We start from the raw sequence: 17,618 nt of genomic DNA on the forward strand, positions 1-17,618 counted from the left end.
AAGTAATACCTTACGTGAGTAAGGGTCGAATCCCACGAAAATTGTTGGCTTGAAGCAATCTATGGTTATCTTGTAATTCTTAGTCAGGATATCAATTATAATTATCAGTTTGGATTGCGAAAAATAAAAGAGCATGAATTAAATACTTGTTATGAAGTAATGGAGAATATGTTGAAGTTTTGGAGATGCTTTGTCTTCTGAATCTCTGTTTTCCCCCTGTCTTCTTCTTCACGCACGCAAGGTTCCTCCTATGGCAAGATGTGTGTTGGTGGATCATCGTTGTCAATGGCTACCATCTGTCCTCTCAGTGAAAATGGTCCAGGTGCGCTGTCACCGCACGGCTAATCATTTGTCGGTTCTCACTCATGCTGGAATAGGATCCATTGATCCTTTTGCGTCTGTCACTACGCCCAACCCTTGTGAGTTTGAAGCTCGTCACAGTCATTCAATCCCTGAATCCTACTCGGAATACCACAGACAAGTTTTAGACTTTTCGGATTCTCAAGAATGCTGCCAATGTATTCTAGCTTATACCACGAAGATTCTGATTAATGAATCCAAGAGATACTCATGCAATCGAAGGTAGAATGGAAGTGGTTGTCAGTCACGCGTTCATAGGTTGAGAATGGTGATGAATGTCATGGATCATCACATCCATCATATTGAAGTGCGAATGAACATCTTAGATAGAAACAGGCGTGTTTGAATAGAAAACAGAAATAATTGCATTAATTCATCGAGACACAGCAGAGCTCCTCACCCCCAACAATGGAGTTTAGAGACTCATGCCATCAAAGAGTACAAAGTTCTAATCTAAAAATTTCATGAGGTACAAAATAACTCTCTAAAAGTTGTTTAAATACTAAACTAGTAATCTAGGTTTATAGAAAATAAGTAAACTATGATAGATAGTGCAGAAATCCACTTCTGGGGCCCACTTGGTGTGTGCTGGGGCTGAGACTTGAGCTTTACACATGTCTAGGCTGTTTCTAGAGTTAAACGCCAGGTTGTAACCTGTTTCTGGCGTTTAACTCCAACTTGTAACTTGTTTCTGGCGTTTAACGCCAGAATGCAACATGGAACTAGCGTTGAACGCCAGTTTACGTCATCTATCATTGAACAAAGTATGGACTATTATATATTTCTGGAAAGTCCTGGATGTCTACTTTCCAACGCAATTGAGAGTGTGCCAATTGGACTCCTATAGCTCCAAAAAATCCATTCCAAGTGCAGGGAGGTCAGAATCCAACAGCATCAGCAGTCCTTTTTCAGCCTGAATCAGATTTTTGCTCAGCTCCCTCAATTTCAGCCAGAAAATACCTGAAATTACAGAAAAATACACAAACTCATAGTAAAATCCAGAAATATGAATTTTGCCTAGAAACTAATAAAAATATACTAAAAACTAACTAAAACATACTAAAAACTTCATGAAATTAACCCCAAAAAGCGTATAAAATATCCGCTCATCAGTAATCCTTGTCATTTTCACAACCAGGAATTGAACAACGGATACTAGTTGAGATACAAGACTTAATGAACATCGTACTTAAGCGATTAGATTTCTTCCACCATTCGTATAATGCTACCTTGGTTCGAGTATTAACATCAGTAGGTGTCAGAGGCTCTTCGCTACAAAGAGCATAGTCAATATCTGCATACCGTAAGTGAAAGGGGACATTATCTTTCTAATTTTTATAGTTGTCACGACTAACAAATGAACTTTAGATATAGTTTCAGATATCATTACTACTGCAAATAATAAATCATTATAACATTACTCAACTTTAAATAAGTACAATAATATCCATAATATATGATAATACATGCCAATGCAAGTCGTATCAAAATAAATATAAATCATAATATCATTAAAATCTACATGTGGGTAAAGACTTTAACACGCATAATATTCACTATATTAACTAAAGTGTTGAAACTAAAAAATAAAATACTACTTCTTAATACTTGTGAACTAATTAAAAAATAAAATATTTTTTATTTTAACCTAATTATATGTGAATAATATAATAATTTTCTATGGACAAGTTTACTATATTATTCACAACAATTACAAATATATCATACTAAATTTTATATAATTTTTTTAAATATAATTATTATCAAGCATGCTGTGACTACTACTCAATAAATCATGTATTAATCACATTATGATATGCATCAGAAGAATTGATATTACATGCAAATATAACCATCATCATCATCAAATAAATAAATCTAGTGACATATATATTATTAATATAAAAAATGGTCCAGTGGATAATTATTTTAAGAATATTTAGAGGATCCAATTTTAAATCTCACTCGTAACAAATTTTGAATTTTTATAACAAATCTAAATTCTGAAGTCCAATAACTTAACAAGTCCAACAACTTATCGTGATAAAAGACAGCATTTCTGTAACACCCTACTACACAGAAATTTACGCTTAAGTCGTAGAACAGAAGTAGTGTGGTGTTACGGACCTCTAATCAGAAAATACATATGTATAATAGTGGAGAAATATATTATACTAGGAGCCTTGAAAAACGGGTAACGCAAAATAAAAAAATTTAAAGAACAACACTCAGGAAATGGAATAACTTGCGTGCTAAGAAACCTAAAGGTCATAGACATGAATAAGCGAAAGAGTGAATAGAGAGCCAAGAAGACAGTGTAACTAGCTCCTGACTCAGCCTGCGAAGCCAAGGCTGGCCAGAGGATATATACATACATATACAAGTATCTCAAAATACCCAAAATACAGAAATAAAACCCTAACTCTCCTGTAACCTCTATGAGGGAAAAAATAATCAAGTTTCTTGGAGAAAAAGCTAAGTAGCTAAGTACACATATACATAAACTGATAATCTAAAAGAACCCAAGAACTACTCCGCTTCAGGAATCCAGACGCCTATCGAGTAGCCTCTCGACCTGCATCTGAAAACAACAACACAGTATGGGGTGAGAACCAGAGGTTCTCAGTATGGTAAAAGTGCCACACATATAAGATATAAGGCCCTGGGAATGCCAGAGGCAATCCTAGAACGCCGACACTTAGATTATTAAGCTTAAAAGTACTAAACAGAAACCATAAAAGGTGGTTTTCTAAGAGTATCTAACCCTAAAATAACTTAATCTTGAATCTAGTTTTACCGCCTTTCCTCCGTACCTTCATCTCCGACAAAATATCACAGATAAATAAACAGATAAAGGCAAACACAAGAAGGTTACAAGTACTGCAGGTAGCAAATATATATTTAACATAGTAAATGCAATTAGGCACACCCAGTTAATGCAAAAACAAGTAATTCAAGTAATATGCACATGATGCGTGCCTGCCCTATGGCCGATGAGTCTCATTTATCAGTTATCAAGCCAACCCGACAAGTCCGGTTTGCTAAACCTTTGGATTGTCCCCCGACATGCATCCCTAAGAGTCTATGCATAGCTTTTTCTCAAATAATCAATATTGCTCAATGGGGGTTAGCATTCCCGAAAATTTATAAGTGCTCGGTCACCTTTACGTCACAGGGTCAACAGAGTATCGAGTTTTCATCCTGATACACATGGTGGCAAGCCACGGTACTTAATCCAGGGAATCTCGTATCTCAGATCATTTAATTAATCAAGTCAAGTATTATACATAATCATTCATGACATTGCATATTCAATTCATCACTTTCTCAGCTTTACTTCACCTCCAAGTTATCCCCATTTCCTAGCTTCATCTAATTATCAGGTTTAATATTACTATTTATAACTAAAGGAATGAAAATAGAGGTTTAGAAGTTTGAAATAGAATTTAAATTCCAGAAAATCATGTTTGCTGGAAGAGGGGCCACGTGTACACGTGGAAGTGTAAAGATGCAGCTCGGGCGCGCGTCCCATTGTCATGCGTACGCGTAGGTAAAAACTTCATGTCACGCTTGCGCGTGGGTCATGCGTACGCGTGGACATGCTTGCTAACTCCTTATGTGTACGCATAGGACCAGTCGCGTATGCATCGCCAAAATCCCATGCCACGGGTATGCGTGGATGTACATTCTTTCAAAAAAACCAGATTCGGTAGCAAGCTGCAGAATTGGAAAGAAGGAAATCAGTTTTGAGTTCAAATCTTCCAACACCCATAACTTCTTCGATTTAAAATATTTTTCATCCGTTCTTCGAATATCATAAACTTCACGAACCCAATTTTCATTTTAAAACAAATTAGAAGCAAATTGAGGGTCCGGAAGGCAAGTTATGCCTTGCCGAAGTTCGGCGAAAAACCAACTTTTGCAAATTCTTCCAAACCTTATTTTCATTCAAGATTTCCATTCCTTTCATTACCAAACCAATAAACCAACAAAACTCAATAAAACTCTACATCATTCCATCAACCACCATTCAATATTATTACACAATTTGATATTTCAACAACTCCATCTTGCTTTCCTTCAATATACCTGTAATCATATGATCAATAATTCAACCATGTTTCCTTCTAACATCCATATAGTAACAATCTCCATCACATAATCAAAACACTAGACCAAACCAAACATGTTCATCATCGAGTTACTAAATATTAAATATACACCTGCATTCCAGCTCATCCTATAGTCATCTAGCCTAAGTTTTCACAGAACATTACATATTAAATGCACGAAATCTAAACCATACCTTGGTCGTTTTCCTCGTAGCGATCAAGGCAGCCTATTAATACAAGCACAGCCCTAAAAACCTCAACAAAACACTAGTATTTAGCTTCCTCCAAGTTTCAATATCCATAATTTCAAGCTCCAATTATTTATTCACAACCTAATACACATTCATAACACGTATATACCCAATTTAATACTAAAAACATAAATTCGGTAAAATTAAAATGGAATTATGGTATCCTCACCTTACCCAAGCCTCACATAAGCAAGAGTAAACGTTTTCCTCAAGCTAATTGGATCCTAAAACATCAAAGAGCAAAGAAATTCAATACCTCCACTTAATTTCTCAAAAATTGAGGAAGAAGAAGCTGAGGGTGAATAAGTAAATTACCAATAAAATTGTTCCAGTAGAAACATAGAGCTCAATGCGGTGGTCGCGTGATCACAAACGGTGCGACGATCGGAGCTCGGACGGAGGAGTTACGGCGTTTTGAAATCACTGTAAGGGTTCGGGGAATTTTTCTTTCTCTTCTCCCCTGTTATTGCCTTCAACGCTGCTTCAGCCAAAATGGGGAACAGAAGGGGCTTTGGTTCATTTAAAGGTTGGTCCGTTCGGGCCCACGGGCCCGGTTCTGACCCGATTCAACCGGTTTGGTCCGTTCGGTCCAATTTTGAACCGATTTCTTCGAAATTAATGTCAAAATTCTCGTTTCAATGAGCTCTATCCTAATTTAATATAATATTCGCATTTATAATTTTCTTTAATAAAGACTAATTTATTGACTAATTATTTACTAATTTAACGGGGTTTACATCCTACCTACCTAACAAAGAATTTTACCCTCAAAATTCAAATTCGGTTATCTGAAATGAGGCGTGGGTAGTCCATTCGCATACTCAGATTTTCTTGAAGCTTACCTCATCACTCGAAACATCCATCTCCTTTCATTTAAATTAACTTAGGTTGTAAAACATGAATTTGTTTTAAAAGCGTGTTTCAGAAGTTACGGATATGTGGAGTACGTCGAATAGATTCGAAAGGTACGACTGAAAATGATTTGGCATGTCATTGACCATCAATCCCCCTCCAAGAATTGAAATGAACCAAGTTATTGGGGTTTAACTTCTTAGTTTTTGATTGCTCGTCTGATTCGAGTTCGTTGAAGTAATCTTCAGAAATACATATCTTCTTCCTTCAAACTTGAGAAGTCTTCTTCTTAGATTCGCAAGACCTTCTTATCGGATTTTATAATGAGGATCTTAACTCAAATTTGCATAACCTTTTCTATGTCGTCTTGGCTATTAGATTCAGGAGCTAAAAATGTTTGATGCTCCAGTTTCAAATCAGTGTAGAGGCTTTCAGTGCATCGTAAAGTTTTACCTACTTTCTGATGTATATTCTCATTTAATATCTTCGATAAACAGTTTGCTTCGGTGGGCGGAATGGATTTGGGTTGACTGACCCATGATCACCTAACAACATTACTTCCTATCCTAGTCCTCGATAACTCCGTTTATAATTAGTAGCAATCCCTCTGTACTTTCATTGTGAATCCTTCTATGGTTACCACATCTCGGACGGCTCTTGATACTTGTTCCTTATCTTCGAACGTGTCAGATGTTCAGTCACATGCGTCACCACATTACCCATCGTTTTGGGTCCCTCAACCCTATCTTATCAAAATTGTGATACATTTTAACAATCCTCAGTCGAGTTAAAATCCGTTCTTGATGGCTTCAGACAATGGTTTGCATTCCCACTTTCTGCATTAGACATACTAATCTCTTCTTGTATTTTCGAATCCATTTCTTCATTCCTCCCTATCTCATTCTTTGTTTTCCTTGATCTTTTCTTGATTTTCCCTTTTGTTTACTAGATTTTGACATCCTCAGTCGCTCTCTATCGTCTTCTTATGCTTCCTGTATCTTGTCTTTGCCACATTTTAAGAACCTAAACCCATTTGATAATGCATCGCAACAATTTGAGTAGTTTATTTGGTTTGGGCATCACAAATACTGACACTAAGATTAATCTTTCTCTTCAAGATTCAAAAGCTTTATTCGCATTCAGACATTCACACAGATGGTGCATTGTAGCGCGTTAACTTACTCATAAGCATTACGGTCAGCAAGAATTTAAAGCTTCAAAATTTCTTTTGATGGTGCACACTTACATGTTTCACCTTCTGTGTCCAAAAGTCTTGCTCTAAGGAATCAACGTCTTGCTGGTTATAGCTAGGATTCATACGCGATACTAGTATAGGCTCAAGTTGGTTTTCAGAAAGACATTAAACTCGAAAGACGAATGGACAATACTAGCGGTGTTCATGAGAGATCACAAAGAAAATCTTGTATACGGTCAAACAGAATTGTACCAAAATAATGGAATGCACAAGAAGAAGAACCTAAGTGCATCCCAAGAAAAGAGTTCAAATTAAGGACCTTTGGTAGAAAGAACAGAGCGTATAGAGTCAAAGAAATCTCAGAAGGATACGGTCTGCGAATGAAAGCAATTCTATTCACCACAAGTTTTCAAGATTCAAAGATTACGTGATTATATCAAGATAAGTTTAGGATTATTCCAGAAGAGATAAGCTTCATGTAAGTAAGGAATAGGATTAGAAGAACGATGAATTCGGCCTTCCAAGAAGGAATTTAAGATAAAGTTTTCAAGGTAAGCTGTAAAAGAAATATTAGATTAAGTCGTGAAGGTTAGTTGGCGCACCATCACTCTCGTGTGGCATTTCCCATTGTTGTCCTTCCTTTTCACTTAACATAACCAGTACCTCCCACAGGAAAACTCCTGGTTGACTAGCTCTCTTTTCTGCTATTTCCTTTAACTACCTCCCATTTTTTTTTATCATGGTGCAATCGAAGTAAACCCGGCTTTCAGCACTAAGTCTATCGAAAGCTCACTTTCTTCCTAAGATGGAAATTCTGGTATACCTTCGAGAACTGTCTCGAAAACTTTCTCGTAGTAGGAATTCGGTTTCATCTTTACTGGCCTCTTAACAATTAACAACTTAAGGTCGAATTCGCTCTATTCTTCTTCCTCAAAGTTTCACCGTCACTGGATTCCAAATAATAACTCTGTGTTGCCCTCAACACTCTTGATTCTGTAGATATAATCCAACTTGCTTCCGCTACGACACTTTGATTCTTAACCTTCAAAAGCTTAACCGCTCCTCTAAGTTAACTAAATATCGCTCCGTCTCAACAACTAATAGTCTTTGACTACTCATCGACTTAGACCTCATGATTATTGAAGCTTGTCATGTGTCACGAATGAATATTACATATCAATGGTATGCAAGAAATTTAGAAATTCAACTGCTAGTTCGTGGTTACCTAGGGTTGGAGGATCAGATTCGGCTGCACCCGGGCGTTTCCTGTGTGGACAATCTCGAGCTATGTGCCCTGGCTTCCCACACTTGTAACATACACCTAGCCCAATCCTGCATGGTCTGTTTGGATGATACTTTGTGCATCTCGGGTAATTCAAATCTTTCGGTTGAGTACTAGTCTGCTCTTCTGAATCCTGTCTCTGACGGTTGCCGTTCCTCTGATCATTGTTCCGGCGCTAGGAATGTGAAGTGACATAACAACCCCTTTTGAAGCTTTGGCTCCGAGGTGTAATCTTTCCCTTTTTCTTTATAAAGGATTCCTGGTGATTACTCCTTGCTACCTCATTCCTTCTTGAGCTTTCTCCTGTTGCTTAACCCGTGTTAACTTGCTCCGGATAACCCATTGGTACCCCTGTACTCGAAACATTATTTCCACATTCATATGTGTTACTATCATCGTTGCCAGTCCTAGCTTGTGGTTCCATCCTATCCATCACTTGGCTGGTCGCAGTGACAACAGCACCGATGGCAGCGACAGCACTCATCATTACGGTCACAAAATCCATCAGACTACCTACCGGTATAGTTACCTCATTACCTCTCCGTCCCTGACCTCGATTACACCTACGACCGCGCCCACAAGATGTCATTTGGTTTCTGTTCACACCAAATCAAGGAATGAAAATAGAGGTTTAGAAGTTTGAAACAGAATTTAAAATCCAGAAAATCATGTTTGCTGGAAGAGGGGCCACGTGTACGCGTGGCTCACACATACGCGTCGGAGTGTAAAGATGCAGCTCGCACGCACGTCCCTTTGTCATGCGTATGCGTAAGTAAAAACTTCATGTCACGCGTGCGCATGGGCCATGCATACACGTGGACATGCTTGCTAACTCCTTATGCGTACGTATAGAACCAGTTGCGTACACATTGCCAAAATCCCATGCCATGCGTACGCGTGGATGTACATTCTTTCAAAAAGCCCAGATTCTGTAGCAAGCTGCAGAATTGGAAAGAAGGAAATTAGTTTTGAGTTCAAATCTTCCAACACCCATAACTTCTTCGATTTAAAATATTTTTCATCCGTTCTTCGAATGTCATAAACTTCACGAACCCAATTTTCATTTTAAAACAAATTAGAAGCAAATTAAGGGTCCGGAAGGCAAGTTATGCCTCGCCGAAGTTCGGCCAAAAACCAACTTTTGCAAATTCTTCCAACCCTTATTTTCATTCAAGATTTCCATTCCTTTCATTACCAAAACAATAAACCAACAAAACTCAATAAAACTCTACATCATTCCATCAACCACCATTCAATATTATTACACAATTTCATATTTCAACAACTGCATCTTGCTTTCCTTCAATATACCTGTAATCATATGATCAATAATTCAACCATGTTTTTTTCTAACATCCATATAGTAACAATCTCCATCACATAATCAAAACACCAAACCAAACCAAACATGTTCATCATCGATTTACTAAACATTAAATATACACCTGCATTCCAACTTATCTTATGATCATCTAGCTTAAGTTTTCACAGAATATTACATATTAAATGTACGAAACCTAAACCATACCTTGCCCGTTTTCGTCGTAGCGATCAAGGTAGCCTATTAATACAAGCACATCCCCAAAAACCTCAACAAAACACTAGTATTTAGCTTCCTCCAGGTTCCAATATCCACAATTTCAAGCTCCAATTATTTATTCACAACCTAATACACATTCATAACACGTATATACCCAATTTAATACTCAAAACATAAATTCGGTAAAATTAAAATGGAATTATGGTATTTTCACCTTACCCAAGCTTCACATAAGCAAGAGTAAATATTATTCTCAAGCTAATTGGATCCTAAAACATCAAAGAGCAAAGAAATTCAATACCTTCACTTAATTTCTTGGAAATTAAGGAAGAAGAAGCTGAGGGTGAATAAGTAATTTACCAATAAAATTGATCTGGTAGAAACATAGAGCTCGACGCGGTAGTCGTGTGCCCGTAAACGGTGCAACGATCGGAGCTCGGACGGAAGAGTTATGACGTTTTGAAATCACCGTAAGGGTTCGGGGAATTTTTCTTTCTCTTCTCCCTTGTTATTGCCTTCAACGTTGCTTCAGCCAAAATGGGGAAGAGAAGGGGCTTTAATTCATTTAAAAGTTGGTCCGGTTTGGACCCACGGGCCCGGTTTGGGCCCAGTTTAACTAGTTTGGCCCGTTTGGTCCAATCTTGGACCGATTTCTTCGAAATTAGTGTCAAAATTCTCATTTCGATGAGCTCTATCCAAATTTAAAATAATATTCACATTTCTAATTTTCTTTATTAAATAGTAATTTATTGACTAATTATTTACCAATTTAACGGGGTTTACAAGTTGAACCAAGCATTTAATATTATATAACAAACAAACATTCATTGAACTAATTCTTTAGTTCTTCTCTTCCACGTCTTCCCTTTCTCTTTTTTTTTTTTAAATTTTTTAATTAAAAAATAAAAAAATTTATGAAAATTATAAAAAATCACGACATTATAAAGAATAACTGCCACACAAATTCGAAAAATTCCTTTTGAGAGTATTAGTTATTATTCTCTCTTCTCAATGATGTGCTAATTTCAATTTCAGTTTCGATTTCGATGGTTTTCTTATTCTATAAATTTACAAAAATTATTTCTAATTTCAAAATTCGTACTATGCATTTTGCTTTTGAAAACAATGGATCAAAATAATCGAATAGTGATTGATTTTGAAATTGTCATTCATGAAATTAATAATTTATGTACTGCCAGCCATTGTCAATAATTCTTAATTCAAATTTGGGACTTCTAATTATTGAGCTATCAAATTAGGATGGAACCGTAGTGTCTATTGTGATTACTAGAATTGGTGACCCAAATTATACTTTTTGTGAACAGTGGTGTTCTCTTTATCAGAGAACAAATCAACTACTAATATAGTTAACTAATAAATTTTTTTAATAATTACAATACTACCAGACTAATTTATATATTAAAAAATTAGACCATAAATATAATAAAATTCTAACAGAAAACTTCAATATTATTGTAACGTAACAACTGCATATTAGAAGTACATGTCAAATTATATTAAGTTAGTCAGCGGCTAAATTAGTCATATCCGACAATCTAACGAATCAAATTACTAAATTATTGGTTTAATTGTTGGTTTTTTTAGTTCAAGCGATAAAACTAGTCAAAATTAAATAATTATATAACATTTTATTTTTTCTTATGATAAATGCAATGTTCTGAAAATCGGTTTACACAATAAGAGAAACGTTGAGCCGTCGGAAAAACGAATAAAATTTGACGGTAATTTAATTGTCATCGAATTTACCGTAAAAAACAATCAGACGGTATAAACTTCATCGTTAAATATTTATCGTTGGAATTTTTCGTCCGACGGTAATGTTGCGAGGAATTATCGGCTCGAAAAATCAATTGGTTACCGGTGGATTCTTTTGATGGTATTGTTGTCGCCAAAAAATATTGTTTCATGCACTATTACCGTTGGATTATTCCTACAGTAATTTTGACAGTAATGTCAATTTTTTATTTTTTTAAATTTAAAATAAATGGTCAATTTTAATTTTAAATTTAAATTTTTTTCAGACAATTAGTAGTCCATTCATGAATAATGAAAACTTTTTATTTAAAATAAATAATACAATGTTCAAATAAATTAAAAGTCAAGTACATCAAATAAGTACAATGAAACAATAACACGAAAAACTAATAACTACAGATTTAGGTAGTCATCAGCGTCCTCGTCGTCGATTCATTGGCCCTGAGTCGCCAGCGCAGAAGGCGGTGATGTCCGTATGCCACCAGTAGGTTCACTGCCACCAGCAAGGTCGATGCTAATGGTGCGCAACTTGGCCTGGTACACTTCCATCTGAGACTCCATATGTTGCACTCCCTCCAACGACTCCCTCCACTCTAGGGACTCCCTCCACTCTAGCTTGAGTTCATCCATAGATGTCATGCAGTTGAAGATCTCCTGATAGCTCTCTCGATAATCATTAAGCTCTTGAGCCTACTGTTGAAGGCTATGTTGGAGCTCCTGTATATGCAGCCTCAAATTCACACCTTCCTCAGGCTCAATGGCTCGACTGGAGGCGGAGCTTGATGACGGCCTCAACGTGGATGTGCCGAGGCTGCTGGCGAATAATAACCTCATCCTATATACGCAGTTCTTGTACGGCCTAAGGCATTCTCATGCCAAAACCGTATCGGGATTGACGGCTGCAGCTGCAAAGCCATCGATGACGTCTTTCCAACCTTGTTGAGACTGCTGAGTCGCAGCCTCTAGTCTCTCCGTGTAGGATTCCTGTGTAATTAACACAAGTTATTATGATTAGTACACCATTAGATATACAATTAATCTCTAATAATTTTATAGCAGAAGAAAATCAAATGTATGTTTACTCACATAATGGTCCTGAGACCGCTTATCAGCAAATGTCTCTTTATTCTCATTCACTGTGTGTGTGTGCTTGAATGTCTACGCCTTCTGAAAATCCTAGCTATTCTTAGCATGATATTGGGGAATCTTATTGCTATTACCCAAACAAGCATGAAACGTATGCTTGCGTATTCGTCCATAGGTCAAATCAGATATGTTATTATTGGAATAATTGTCGGAGACTTAAATGGTGGATATGCAAGCATGATAACTTATATGTTGTTCTATATCTCCATGAATCTAGAAACTTTTGCTTGCATTGTATTATTTGGTCTACGTAGCGATCCAACGACTTCGACTACACAAGTTACATTGAAATAATATGATTATGATGCTTAGGATTGATATGCAGAAGAATATAACTAAAGTTATTAACAAAATTAAAGTCACTTTACATACCAAGCTGACCTTCATCTTCATGAAGGTCGCTTAGCCGCCAGTATACTTGGCCGACCTAGCTGAGGCCCTATTAGCTTTGTTACAAATTTACAATTTTTACTCAAGGATAACATGGATTACTGATTTTACAATATGGTTTAAAAGTGATGTATTACTTCACCTGTTTTCCAGCAACTTGAAGGCTGTCTCAACCAGTGAGTGAATTGTTAGATTGTGCCTGTTAAATCCAACAGTACTAGAGAAAACATTGAAGCTTTCAAGCTCTGATGTGGTTTCTAATACACCTTCCAGCACCTTCTCCATTCCCATATGCTTGAAGGTATATATGTTTTTTACTTTGTCTTTCATCATCCAAATCTCAAACTTTATGGCAAACCTCCTTATCCTCAGCACCTTTGTTGCCGGATACTTGTGCTTCTTGAGAATATGTACTAGTATACTTGCCAGTTCAACTTCAGTGATTTTAGCTTCTTGAAATACATAGCTTGATTCCTGAGAGGACATGAATGTGAAAACATTTGCTGCTAATCCAACCATGACTTCTTGTAGCTTGTTTTCTTCTGATTTGATTGCCAGAAGTATCTGCAAAATTTAGCAATTTGTTAAAATTCAATCTGCATAGAAACATAATATGAAGTTCACATTCTGATAACACAAGACCATAATGATGAGAGTAAAACTTACTATAGGTGCTGCGGCCGTAAAAACCTTTAGCTGATTGAAGCATTCTGATCCGCTAAAGTAGAGATAACATTAAATTGGGTACAAAATATCATTAATATACAAAGTAGAGATGACCAAAATCAAAGGAAGATATCAATTTGAATCAAGAATGGAAAAAAATATGTCACTAGAGTAGAGATAACACTCACATCTGACATTATGCCCAACCCAAGAATCTATAAATTCATTCATGTCAAACCAAGTTCTTAGACATTCAGAATCTATAAATTGTATCAATCACAACTTTCATTGACTGATTTTATATTTTTTAATATTTACTGTTATGTTCTAAGACAATTAACAACTAAGTTCTTACACTGGAGGCATGTATCTAAATGTTCCCACAAGACGAGTATGAAGTGATAAAGAGCTTCCAACTTCCCTAAGTTTAGTTAGCCCAAAATTTGTAACTTGGTGAATTTCCAAAACCTTATTAGACAGTTTTAATATTAGTCTCATCAGAAAAAAAAAACAAAAATTGCAAAATAATGATTATTGCCAAGAATATTACAATGAACTAACCTTTTCACAAAAGTCTTTATATATTAATATGTTAGCAGGTTTCACATCACGGTGGATATAAACAGGAACAGTGTGTTCATGTATATATTCAAGTCCTCTTGCTGAATCCAGAGCAATTTGCACCCTTGTTGACCATGCCAAAGGTTCACTCCCTGGAATAATGTTACCAACATTGTCACCTGTACCATGCAAAATATTGGCCTAAGTTTCCATTTTCAATGTATTCATACACAAGAAAAGAGATCCCTCGATGCAATATCCAATCAAATGCACCTTAATTGTTCAGAGTCAAGTTGAGATTCACTGAATGCTATAGAAACTCGACCTTTTGGTGTAGAAGAAAGTAGTTACCAAATTCAAGTGATGATCATGTTTTAAGACCATCAACTCTGAAAGAAACTCTGTTGATGCTTGAACATCCATATTCTTAATTGCTGCTTTCTGCATAGAATAAATTTATGCATATAAAGAACTAAATAGTTAAAGATAATTTATTTTTCCTTTTAATTCTAGAAGATTATATAACATTATTAAAGATATAATTAGCTTGTTCTTACTTGGCATCTCAATTTTGCAAAATAGACAGCTCCAAATCTACCCTGACCAATTTTGTTATCAGAGCTGAAGTTATTTGTAGCCTTGGCTAGTTCTTGATAAAAGAATTCCATCAATTTTGCCGCCATAATGGCTGGAAGGCCAGAAGCACTAGCAGCATATTCACCACTACTAGATGCTTTACAAGGATAAGGAAGAAAGAAACAAAAAGTGTTATTATTATGAATTCATGATCACAACATAATTAATTCATTGAACATTTTAACATTGTGTCATAGTTAATATAACTTAATCAACTAGAAAGAAACAAATAGTAGATTAAGAAGCCTAGAATTTCAATAAAATACAGTTACCATCTTGGGTTGAACTTGATATAAAATCTTCTGTTGGAAATTTAATTTTTTCTTTTTCCTTCTGGAAATATCTAACACAAGCACAAATTAATAATGGCAGAACCCCACTTGTTCCAGCTATAGATATTCCAACAGCAACACCTTTAGCTAGACCTGTTTATATATAAAAATAATAAAAAAAATTAATAATTTAAGCTCAGTGGCAATGATTTCTTGTGTTATAGGCATCAATATAGCCAACTTTCTTTGAAGTTCAGAGAGCTAGACCTGTTCTGCAAGAAAAAAAAAGAAAAATGAGAGTTAAAAAAGGATAGAAACCAAACATGAAGCCACAAAAGTAAACCTAGTATTCTTCTCTTATTGTTGCTAGTTGCTACCCTCAATCACATTCACACCTTCCTCGGGAACTAATAATTCAGTTACACACTATATCATTTCGAATAAAATATAATTAATGACAACTATAATGTAGATTTGGTCCCTGCTTGAAATAATGAAAACGTTTGTATACACGATAGAAACGTTACTTATTTATGCAACATAACATAGTATTAATAGTTTAATTATATTCTTTTATTTTTGTTTAAACTAGTAGCTCATCTTATAAGCCTTACAGCTCGTAAGTCCCTTTTAACATACATGAATGAGGATTTCAAATCTTTTCAACCGCAAACTTGGTTTCTTTCAGTCAATGAAGTATTAAGTCCTTTTTTTTAAAGTAGCAGTCAAATCTCAACAACTAAGGTTCTTTTTCTTAAACAAGCATCAAAGTTCTTGTGAGCACGATCAATTGATCATCACCAAGTTTAGCTTCTACAAGGTACTCACCAATAGGTGAAATCAAGTTTACTTATTCAAAGATTTTTAATTTTTAATTCAATGTAAAAGCACTGGGAAATGTAATCCATTCTTGTTCTCATATGCCATTCTACTATACACAAATTGTAAAGAAGATCAAATGAGTTCATATGACAAATTCGCCAAAATAATATTTTGACATAAATCAGTGAAAGCACCAGATACATCCTTGACTATTTCATTTCAGCATTTTGGAATCTTTAGAATGGTACCCTAAAGTAAGTACTCTTTTCAAGAATTAATATGGATTCCCATAAGGTAACTATCAAAGATGACAATTATGATTTCCTGTTTTCTCTTCTATCCCTTTTCTTCCGAGGACACGGAGTGAAAGAGATATTACCGTCGGTTAGGAATTTCACACATAATTTCGTTGATAGTATAGTTCCTAACCAACAAATAATACTCAATCAAAATTTTAATTTGGTTTTCACAAGTACAAACCCCAATAAAAATAAATTGAAGTATTTAAACCTCGGGTCGTCTCACAAGGAATTGCAATGAAGTGCTCAATTATTGGCTATGAAGGAACAAGGGGGGTTTGATTTGGTAATTAACAAAAAAAAGTAAATGGCAAGAAAGTAAATGACAATTAACTAAATAAGAAAATGCAAAGAACTCTTGGCTAAGGCATGGGAATTTAGATCGTCATCCTTGTCTACAAACCATGTATTGACAATTATGAGGGACCAACCCATCAAGTCTACTTCAACGCTTGAAGTACGTCAAATAGGCTTGACCAACATTAACCATAAGTCCCAACCTAGCTATTAATTAGCTTAATAGTAGATTAGTGTCAATGGACATCAAATTAACCACTAAGGATTCTCAAATCATCAATTCAATGAGACCCTAATGACTCAAGGTCACTCAATTCCCTTAGCCTAGGCCAAGAGTATAGAAAACTACTCTAAAACTAGTGAAAACATTTTAACAAACACCTAGAGTGCAATAAAAGTAAATATCACAAAATGTAAGGACTAATGAAAACTATAACTAACATAAGCAAAAATTCAACAATTGCAATTAAGATAAACAATAAAAGACATGGAAACATGAAATTGCATTAAAATGGAATCAAAATCTACAAGAGAGTTCATGAACTAAAATTGGCAAAATAAAGAAATTAACAAGAGAAGTAAATGAACCAAGGTGCTAGAACAAATAAAAGTAAAGGAAGACTAAAATGAAACAAGATTAAAATATAGATCTAAAAAGAATTGAAATAAGAATCCTAAAATCTAGAGAGAGCAGAGAGCCTCTTTCTCTAGAATTCTATCCTAAAACATGATAAAAACTCTATACTATGACTACTCCCCCCCCATTCCCTTGCAATCCTTGGGTTCAAAAGCATCAGAAATGAGTTGGATTTGGGCCTCCTTGAGCTCAGAAATCGCCCCCAGCGTATTGCCTTTAGTGGAGTCACGTGTCGCTAGTCACGCGTACGCATGGGTCACGCGTATGCGTCAATGGCAAAATTCCTCTTCACGCGTGTGCGTGGGTGATGCGTGCGCGTCGCTGGCAAATCTCCTTCTCACACGTACGCGTGATTGACGCATGCGTGTGGCCTTAAGTTCAGCAAATCCTCAATTCTTCACGAATTCTCAATTTTTGCATGCTTTTTCTTCATTCCTTCAACCCAATCTTTGCCTTCTAATCCTGAAATCACTTAACAAATATATCAAGGCATCGAATAGAATTAAAGTGAATTAAAATTAGCG

The 17,618-nt window shown here is 35.7% G+C and overlaps 1 protein-coding gene across 1 annotated transcript; it reads right to left on the reverse strand.

Moving 5' to 3' along the window:
- Nucleotides 1-14,172: 14,172 nt before the first annotated feature.
- On the reverse strand, nt 14,173-15,186 carry LOC107611612 (lysM domain receptor-like kinase 3). The gene is made up of 4 exons (XM_088497512.1): nt 15,040-15,186; nt 14,689-14,864; nt 14,483-14,572; nt 14,173-14,310 (listed from the first exon to the last, which is right to left on the reverse strand). The coding sequence occupies exons 2-4, from the start codon at nt 14,812-14,814 to the stop codon at nt 14,173-14,175; spliced, it is 354 nt and encodes a 117-aa protein (XP_088353638.1). The 5' UTR covers nt 14,815-14,864; nt 15,040-15,186.
- Nucleotides 15,187-17,618: the final 2,432 nt, after the last annotated feature.

This window comes from Arachis ipaensis, chromosome B8, assembly GCF_059453495.1.
Source record: "Arachis ipaensis isolate K30076 ecotype BB chromosome B8, ASM5945349v1, whole genome shotgun sequence".
NCBI classification, from domain to species: Eukaryota; Viridiplantae; Streptophyta; class Magnoliopsida; order Fabales; family Fabaceae; genus Arachis; species Arachis ipaensis.

Excerpts from the sequence above, each read along its gene's own strand:
- LOC107611612 (XM_088497512.1), bottom strand. The coding sequence starts at position 14,814 with ATGGCGGCAAAATTGATGGAATTCTTTTATCAAGAACTAGCCAAGGCT. Across the intron at positions 14,573-14,688 it reads TTGCAAAATTGAGATGCCAA|AAAGCAGCAATTAAGAATAT; the intron begins GTAAGAACAAGC and ends TATTCTATGCAG. Across the intron at positions 14,311-14,482 it reads ATGATCATCACTTGAATTTG|GTGACAATGTTGGTAACATT; the intron begins GTAACTACTTTC and ends TGCATGGTACAG.